The following is a 9689-nucleotide window of genomic DNA, read 5'->3' on the forward strand; positions in this document are numbered from 1 at the left end:
ACGTATATTATTAAAGATTTCTTGGTTTACAAAAGTATGTACAATGTCTCACTTTTTTTTCAAGTCACATTTTCTACAGATCAGTTTCATTTGTTGAGACATTAGTGTTACATTAGGAAAAAAAGGGGTGGAAGTGGGCATGGTGAGTACACCTGGAGAGGGACACAGTTGAAAATACCGTATTTTTCGCCCTATAGGACGCACCGTCCCATAAGGTGCACCTAGTTTTTTGGGGGGGAAATAAAGGGGAAAAAATTATTTCCCCCCCAGGCTGGGGCGGGGGAAGCCCGAGCTTCCCCCGACCCCAGCACCCAGAGCAGGCAACTCTCCGCAAGCCGTGGGAGCCTGGTGCTGGGCTCCCGTGCCTTGCGGAGAGCTGCGCAAGCCTGGATGCGCTGAGCTCAGCGCGCCCAGGCTTCAGCATGCAGGCAACTCTCCGCAAGCCGTGGGAGCCCGGCGCGGGCTCCCATGGCTTGCGGAGATCTGCGTGAAGCCTGGAGAACGAGAGGGGTCGGTGCGCACCTCCAGGCTCCAGGCTTCAGCGAAAGCCTGCATTCGCCCCATAGGACGCACACACATTTCCCCTTCATTTTTGGAGGGGAAAAGGTGCGTCCTATGGGGCGAAAAATACGGTACTCGTACCACAGCATACCCATTCCTCCCAAACAAACCGAGGGAAATCCCCACAACAATAAACAGGTTCACACAGCCCATGCTTAAAGCATGGAAAGCAAAAGTCGGTAAACTGTCCCCAACCCCAACCCCACTAATTCCCTGGCACGCCACCCATTATTCCATCAGGCAGCACAAAACCTCCAGATAAAAACCTAGCAAGCCAAAGGCTTATACTGCCTAACAGACTTCTACAAAAATAACAAACCCTTGTCAACACAAGAAATACAAGACAAACTAGAAGACACCCAAGTGCCCTGGCTAACACACCACCTCTCAAATCCAGGCCATACAACCACCCTCCCTCTCTACACTCCTTGTCCCTATTACAGTGGTACCTTGGGTTAAGTACTTAATTAGTTCCGGAGGTCTGTTCTTAACCTGAAACTGTTCTTAACCTGAAGCACCACTTTAGCTAATGGGGCCTCCCGCTGCTGCCACTGCGCTGCCGGAGCACGATTTCTGTTCTCATCCTGAAGCAAAGTTCTTAACCCAAGGTACTATTTCTGGGTTAGCAGAGTCTGTAACCTGAAGCGTATGTAACCTGAAGCGTATGTAACCTGAAGCGTATGTAACCTGAAGCGTATGTAAGCCGAGGTACCACTGTAGTAAAATCAGCAACAACTAGGCCCCTGACAACCTTCGAAAGTCATGTATAATTTTATAAACTTCTCTCATGTGGCCTCTTATCCGCCTCTTCCCTAAACCTTTAAGTCCCAAATGCTGCCACCTTTCTTCACAAAAGAGTTATTCCATCTCCTGGATCATTTTGGTTTCCCTTTTCTGCACCTTTTCCAATTCTACGATATCTTTCTGGAGGTGAGGCGGCTTAGAGCTGCACACATTATTCCCCATGCAGCTGTACCATACTTATAGTCAATAAATGCCCTATTAATTGAGCAGAGTTACACCAGGCCCAGGAAGCGTTTTGGGTTCCCTGGCAGAGAGCGCATTCGGGCCTGACTCTGATCTCTCAGAAAGTGCGAGCAATCTGCAATCCTCATCACCCTTGTGGCCTTCCCTTCCCCATCCCATGAAACTTGGCACTCCAGAAGAAATATTAGACCCAAATTAAAGCAGCGAGCACAAGAAGCTGGAGGCAGCCCTTGCGTTTTGCAGCAGGAAACTGGAGCGGCTTTCTCCTCATTTTTTAAAGGTGCATGTGGTTTTGTTTCCCTCGGGGGTCTCCCTCTGCCCCAGTTGCCATTCTGGGGGCTCTTGGCTTGGCATCCTGGACCAGCAACTAAGCTTGTCCACTTTGAGAAGCAAGTGTGTGTTTTGGGGAGGGAACCCATAATCCCCACCCTTGAACGCAGCATGCAAGCAATTTCGCTCCCACTCCAGTTCTCCTGAGCGGCTGAGACCCATTGCTCTAGTAACCAAATGACAACATTCAGAAGGGGAGGTGTTGGCCATTTTCCATTTCTTTTCTTTGGCTGTCCCAATGCCCTTTCTAGGCCAAAGGAGTCCAGGGTCTTGCCATATGGCTCTTAGGAAGCATTTTCAATGTGAAAATGGCCAGCTCAAGAAGAGCGCCAACGTGGAATGTGAGACTCACATCAGAAAGAATCCCAGCCTGCGGAGTCCCGTGGGTGATCGTGACCCATTTCCCTCCCTCTTTCCCGCTACTCTGCCAGCCTGGCCTTTCCTCGCTGGGAGGAGCCCTCCCCTGTGCCACCCTAAGCTCTGGCTTCGGAGAAAGGGCAAAATAAAAATGTGACCAATGAGATAGATTTTTAAAGGCTAGGACAGCAATATTATGGTCATAATATTGAATTCGATAAGTGGAAAAGATTACGGACAAAAACAATTAAATTTACTGTAGGTACAACACTTAAGGAAAATTTAATGAAGATGATGTATAGATCGTATATGACTTAACTGTCAGGGGTCCTTTACCTTTATCTTTTTAAACTTGCTAAAATGTATAGAACTCCAGAAAAGGCATGTTGGAAATGCAAGGAGAAGGAAGGGAATTTCTTCCATATGTGGTGGATGTGCAGTAAAGTTAAAACCTACTGGGATATGATATACAGTGAATTGAAAAAGATTTTAAAATATACTTTTATTAAAAAACCGGAGGCTTTTCTATTGGGTATTGTGGGAGAAGAAATTCCAAAAGTTGACTTAAATATGTTTATGTATGCTACCACGGCTGCAAGGACACTTTTAGCCCAGAAATGGAAGCAGCAGGAACTTCCAACTTTGGAAGAATGGCAGATAAAAATGATTGAATATGCAGAACTGGCAAAGCTGACGGGGAAGATCCGAAACCAGCGTGACGAACTGTTTTAAAAGGACTGAAGTAAATTTATACAATATATGAAAGAACATTGTAAACATCTGAGAACGTTTGCAGGTTTGATTTAAAATATTTTGTAATGATAATTTTTGAAACTGATTTACAAATACTAAAGTATTTTTTTTTAAGTAAGAATGTAAACAGGGTGATGTAGAAATGCTAAGAGGGGGGAAGTCAAGGCTCAGTATGACCAAAGTTGCATGTGATGATATGATTTGATATGAATGTGATAAAGGAAAAATATGAAAACTTAATAAAAATTATATTTTTTAAAAAAGACTGGGACAGCAAGATCTCCACAGTGAGATTGCCCTTCTCAGAGTGCACCCACTCCAGACCACGTTGGAAAACCACAAGATGCAGTGTTGCATAGTGGTTAGAGTGTTGGACTTTGACCTGGGAGACCAGAGTTCAAATCTCCACTAAGAAAGCTCACCGGGTGTGACAGTGGGCCCAGTAACTGCCTCTCAGCCTAACCCTACCGTGCCGGGCTGTTGTGGGGATTAAATGAGGAGGGAGCGAGAGCCAGGTGTGTTACCTTGAGGTTCCTAGTGAAAAAGGTGGGGATTTATATTTATAAGCAACAAATAAATAAACAAACCTATTTTGAAACTGAGGAGATGCTCCATGTGTGAAAGGGTCCGCTCTTTGAGGAAGGAAAATTAAAACTTCCACAAGGCCCATGCCCTGCCTCTTGGGGCCGTGAGAGCAGCTTTTTGAATCCAAGCCTAGATGGGGCCTTTTGTTTGGGTTTTGCCCTCCCCATCTTATGACATGCCTACTTCTATTAATGTTGCCAAAAGTCCCGTCCCTCTATTCTCGGGCACCCGCACAGCTGGACAAATATTGTAAACGCAACCGTAAGCCTCTTATGTAAACACAATGGCATCGAGTCAGCTGTGGGGTAAATAACATGAGTAAGCATTTTATATCATCTCTGGACACTATTAAGCAAGAGAAAGCAGCAAAGGGAGAAAATGTGCATTTCATTAGCTGGGAACAAAGAAAAAGTGACTCAGAGTTAAAGGGAGAGAAACGTACATTGGGGGTGGGGAGGAGAAGCCACAACAATTGCACTTTCCAACACATTGGCCAAATCGCAAGTTTATTCCTTAGAATCCAGAGTCTGAGGATCAATTCAGGAGAGGAAGGATCAGGTTTCTCTCCATCTCTCTTGGAGGAAACAGAGGTTCAGCAACACCAGAGGGCAAAAAGATAGCATCCCTTAGCTACTTCCTTTGCAAAAGTTTCCCAAACTTTGCTTTGCTAGGTGAAACACAGGTATGTCTCTCCCTTCAGAACATAAGAAGAGCCTGCCGGATCCGGCCAATGGCCCATCTAGCCCAGTGTTCTGTTCTCACAGCGGCTAACCAGATGCCCCAACGGGAAACCCACAAGCAAGACCTGAGCCCAAGAGTCCTCTTCCCTCCTGCGCTTTCCAGCAACTGGGATTCAGAAGCATCACTCTGCCAACTGTGGAGGCAGAGCAGAGCCATCCTGGCCAGCAGCCCTCAAAAGCCCTCGCCTCCTCCACGAATTGGTCCACTCCTCTTTGAAAGCCATCTAGGTCGGTGGCCATCACTAGTTCCATGGCTGGCCACATAGGGAATGGCAGAAGAGCCTTCCAAGGGGCAACCTCTGCACAAATCACCAACCCAATTGCAATCGCTGCAAAACGGACCTGTTGCTGCTGCTGCTGCTGTATACATTTCCCAAACCGAGATAAGCTAGAGCAATAAATGCAACAGGAACCTGGAAGAGTCCTTGGGGGTGGGGGGAAAAGTAAAACCTCTTTCTGCTGGCCTTTGGACACCTGAGATGTGCGCTTTCCAGACCCATCTTATTTTATGATTGCAAATTGCTTTACATGGTTTTCAACCTGCCCTGGGTGGAATTAACAACAACAATAATAATACTGATTAAACGGAGGTGGGGGTAAGACAGCCGCTGGCCTTTTGATGCCCCTGAGCCCGTGTGGAGCCTGCCCAAAGCTCCCTCCGGGTCGCCCCCGAGAGCCACTCACTTGTCCAGGATGAAGTAGAGGTCGAAGCCCCCGTAGCAGGCGGCGCCGCCGTCCTCCCGGCTCCTGCCTTGCCCGCCGCAGGCGAGCAGCACCGTCGCCAAGAGCAGAGCGTGCCAGCCCCAGCGGGCAGCCATGGCGGGGCAGGATCCAGCGAGCCCCGGGCCACTTGCGCGCCTCCTCCGCCTCACGCCCTCGCCATGCAGGGCTGCGCGGCGCCGAGACACCCGAGGGAACGATCGCGCCCAAGGCAAAGAGGGCTGGTCTCCCCCTTTGCAGAAGATGATGCCCAGCGCGCTCGCCGCCTCCTCGCCTTTCAAAGGCGCTTCTCCTGGCAGCGCGGACAAGGCAGCATCGCCGCCGTCTGCAAGGCGAGAGGCGGCTTCCGGAGGCTTCTCCCCGGGTCTTTCCCTCCGCGGCTTTGCCCCAGATTTCGGAGAATGTGGGAAGGCTCTCCCTCCCCCTCCCCAGGATGGCTGCTCTCCCGGTGGGGGTGGTCCTGCCCCGCCGTCGAGCCCAAAAAGAGCCCCGACGGCGGCATCTAGCGGCCGAGGGCGCGAGAAACGCACAAAGGACGGCGCAGCGCGCAAGATCCTGGCGGGATCCTGCAAACTCTGCTCGACGTGGCCTGGGGGGAACCTGCGGGCAGGATCCGAGCCCAAGAGCCCTCTCCCCTTCCTCCCTTGCTTTCCAGCAGCTGGTACGCCTCCTTTGTTCTCTCTTTTTTAAAAAACTTTTTTTTTTATTCAAAAGCTAGAGAGTTCCAGAAAGACATCTACTTCTGCTTCATTGACTATGCAAAAGCCTTTGACTGTGTCGACCACAGCAAACTATGGCAAGTTCTTAACGAAATGGGAGTGCCTGATCACCTCGACTGTCTCCTGAGAAATCTCTATGTGGGACAACAAGCTACAGTTAGAACTGGATACCGAACAACAGATTGGTTCCAAATTGGGAAAGGAATACTTATTTAACTTATATGCAGAATTCATCATGCGAAAGGCTGGGCTGGATGAATCCCTAGCCGGAATTAAGATAGCCGGAAGAAATATCAACAACCTCAGATACACAGATAACACAACCTTGATGGCAGAAAGTGAGGAGGAATTAAAGAACCTTTTAATGAGGGTGAAAGAGGAGAGCGCAAAATAAGGTCTGAAACTCAACATCAAAAAAACGAAGATCATGGCCACTGGGCCCATCACCTCCTGGCAAATAGAAGGGGAAGAAATGGAGGCAGTGAGAGATTTTACTTTCTTGGGCTCCATGATCACTGCAGATGGTGACAGCAGTCACGAAATTAAAAGACGCCTGCTCCTTGGGAGAAAAGCAATGACAAACCTAGAGAGCATCTTAAAAAGCAGAGACATCACCTTGCCAACAAAGGTCCGTATAGTTAAAGCTATGGCTTTCCCAGTAGTGATGTATGGAAGTGAGAGCTGGGCCATAAAGAAGGCTGATTGCCAAAGAATGGATGCTTTTGAATTCTGGTGCTGGAGGAGACTCTTGAGAGTCCCATGGACTGCAAGAAGATCAAACGTATCCATTCTTAAGGAAATCAGCCCTGAGTGCTCACTGGAAGGACAGAGCCTGAAGCTGAGGCGCCAGTACTTTGGCCACCTCATGAGAAGAGAAGACTCCCTGGAAAAGACCCTGATGCTGGGAAAGATGGAGGGCACAAGGAGAAGGGAACGACAGAGGACGAGATGGTTGGACAGTGTTCTCGAAGCTACCAGCATGAGTTTGACCAAACTGTGGGAGGCAGTGGAAGACAGGAGTGCCTGGCATGCTCTGGTCTATGGGGTCATAAAGAGTTGGACACAACTAAATGACTAAACAACAACAACAACAAAAAAAACATATTATCCAGAAGCATATCCTATTTTCCCCCCATTTTCCCTCCCCCCCCCACAACCCCACCCCACCCCCAACTCGGCTTCCCTCAGTTCCAGTCTTTGATTTCTCTAAGAATGCTGTTTTCTGCATGTTACACAGCTGTATAGATCCTCAAACTATTTAGCTGATTATCATCAATAAAAAGGGGAGGGGAGACACCTTGATCATGAAGGAGGTTTTCCCAGGGTGAGGCTCATCAATTGCCTCTTTTATTCTCTTATAATGACAAGGGCGCCCACCTGGTGCCGGAACTGAGTTCCAGCTGGGGGGGGGGGGAGCCCTGGCTAATAGCCACGGACAGACCTCTCCTCCATTTATTTGTCAAATCCCCTTTTAAACTAAAGCCATTCGGGGTGGTGGCAATGCCTGCCTCCTGTGGGAGTTCCACAGTTTAACAATGCCGTTCAGGAGCTCACCAAGTTAGTGGCTAAATACCGATATATCTATTTGGTTTTTTTGTCATCGAAATACACTGCAGACGTCTGATCTCCCTGGAGACCTAGAGATGTGATGATAGACTGCTCTGCCTCCTTTCTTTTAGCAAATGTTTTGTGCCACTGGGGAAGTGGTAATTCTGTGTTGATTTGTTTTGGATGTTTGGATGTGATGCCAATAAAAGGTTTGATGATGTTGATGAACAATGCCATTAAGGAGGACTTTTTTGCACCAAAGCTGAGGGTCAGCGCTGCTTTTCTCCTCCATGTGTGGAATCCGGTGTGTGTGTTTCTTTAAAAAAAAAAAAAGCCTGTGTTTCCTTACTTTGCAAAATTCGCCCTGCTGCAAAATTCGTTCTCAGTCGTTATTCCAGCCTTCTCAGGCAGCAGGCTTTGGGTGCAATCTGCTCCCAGGCTTTTAAAGGAGCGAAGGAGCACAAGCCTGGTTTCAAAACAAAAACAAAACCCAACCCCACGCCACCCCCCGACATTTCTTGGATGCTCCTTTCGGGCCTCAGTGGCGCCTGCTGGAAATTGGGGAAGCGGGAAGAACTTCACAGGCACCGAATCTGGAAAGTTGAACAAGATGCAGCCCGAGGGAGCTCAAGGGTGACACCCAGCGGCTCAAGTGAAATTTGTACCCATCGCAGCTGACTGTGTGCACATGTGTGTATCTGAAATAAACATTGTCTATTGTATTATCATGGGCATAGCCAGCGGGTGCAGGGGGGGACAGCTGCCCCCCAATCAAGTAAATGAATTAAAAATACCTAACTGACCAATTGCCTCATGGATAACTCGCTTCTGCACCCCCTAACATAAAGCCTGCCCCCCACTCCATAAGAAAATAATTATCAAGCAAAAGGAGAAGCAAATATGCTTACTCAAATACCATTAGAGAAATGAGTTTGGATCTGGAAAAATGTTCCTAATGAACCCCTCAGTTGAATTTTTATGTACAGTGGTACCTCGGGATGCGAACGGGATCTGTTCCGGTGCCCCGTTCGCATCCTGAAGCGAACGCAACCCACGGCCGTACGTCTGTGCATGCACGGGTTGCATTTTGTCGTTCTGCGCATGCGCGTGACATCATTTTGACCGTCTGCACATGCGCACGCGGAGAAACCCGGAATTAACATGCTCCATTACTTCTGGGTCACTGCGTAGCGCAACCCGAAAATACTTAACTTGAAGCACATTTATCCCAAGGTATGACTGTACTTTTTAATAAGATTATGGCTCTGCGCAGAGATGCAAAAGAAGAGGGCTGGCTCTGAAAACTTGTGGGTGGGTGTGGTGCATGATGTGAGTCTCTGTGATCCACCTGTTCCTTGTGCGGTGCAGAAATAAAGCCTGGGTCCCTTCACTGGAAATTTTCTGTGCATCTTGGTTTCATGAATGGAGCTATAATGGAGAAAGGTTGTTTTCTGCTGCTCCAGAGAAGCGGACACGGAGCAATGGATCCAAACTACAAGAAAGAAGATTCCACCTAAACATTAGGAAGAACTTCCTGACAGTAAGAGCTGTTCGACAGTGGAATTTGCTGCCAAGGAGTGTGGTGGAGTCTCCTTCTTTGGAGGTCTTTAAGCAGAGGCTTGACAACCATGTGGCAGGAGTGCTCTGATGGTGTTTCCTGCTTGGCAGGGGTTTGGACTCGATGGCCCTTGTGGTCTCTTCCAACTCTATGATTCTATGATTCTATGATAAGTGCCTTAACTCTTCTCTTAATGAAATGTGGAGTTTTAAAAATCCTAGACAGAAAACTAACATCTCAGGATTGAAGCCTGGGCTGGAACACTTCTTCTCCCAGACCCACTAGCTTTCTGTGTGCAGGGGGCGGGGAATGAATACAAATGATGAGGATGAAAGACCAGCAGGGCCGTCTTTGCATATGCAGCGCCGGGGTGCAAATATCCGCTCAGCGTCCCCAAATTTCCATGGGTAGTGGGGGGGGGGGAAACGAAGCTGCGCACTGCCAGCCACTCTCCCCCATGCCGCTGCAAGAGAGCAATCCCCACAGAGGCTTGGGAGGGAAGCTGCACGCCCACCAGCCATATAGTTAGCGGGTGTCACGGTCTGGTTCACGGGCGATCAAAGTCCCGGCTGGGGACGTCAGGACCGGGGGCAAGATGGCAGGGTGGGAGCAGGAATGGAAGTCCAGAAGCCAGGAGTCAGGAAGCCAAGAGTCAGAGGGTCAGAGAGCCAGGGGTCAAGAAGCCAAGGGTCTGAGGGTCAGGAAGCAAGGAGTCCAGAAGTTAGGGGTCCAAGGATCAAGAATCAAGAATCAAGGAGTCACGAAGTCAGGGTTTGAGGATCAAGAAGCAAGAAGTCACGAGATCAGGGGTCCAAGGATCAAGAAGCAAGG

The 9689-nt window shown here is 48.8% G+C and overlaps 1 protein-coding gene across 1 annotated transcript in view; it reads right to left on the bottom strand.

The window, feature by feature from the left end:
* The window catches only part of ANTXR1 (ANTXR cell adhesion molecule 1), a 133017-nt gene extending 127438 nt beyond the window's left edge, over window positions 1–5579 (bottom strand). Inside the window, exon 1 of the mRNA XM_083629474.1 lies at window positions 4998–5579. Coding sequence (XP_083485600.1) covers window positions 4998–5131 — 134 coding nt within the window. The 5' untranslated portion in view covers window positions 5132–5579. The remainder of the gene's footprint in view (window positions 1–4997) is intronic.
* Window positions 5580–9689: the final 4110 nt, after the last annotated feature.

The sequence above is a fragment of the Podarcis filfolensis genome (assembly GCF_964270895.1).
Source record: "Podarcis filfolensis genome assembly, chromosome: 8".
NCBI lineage: Eukaryota > Metazoa > Chordata > Lepidosauria > Squamata > Lacertidae > Podarcis > Podarcis filfolensis.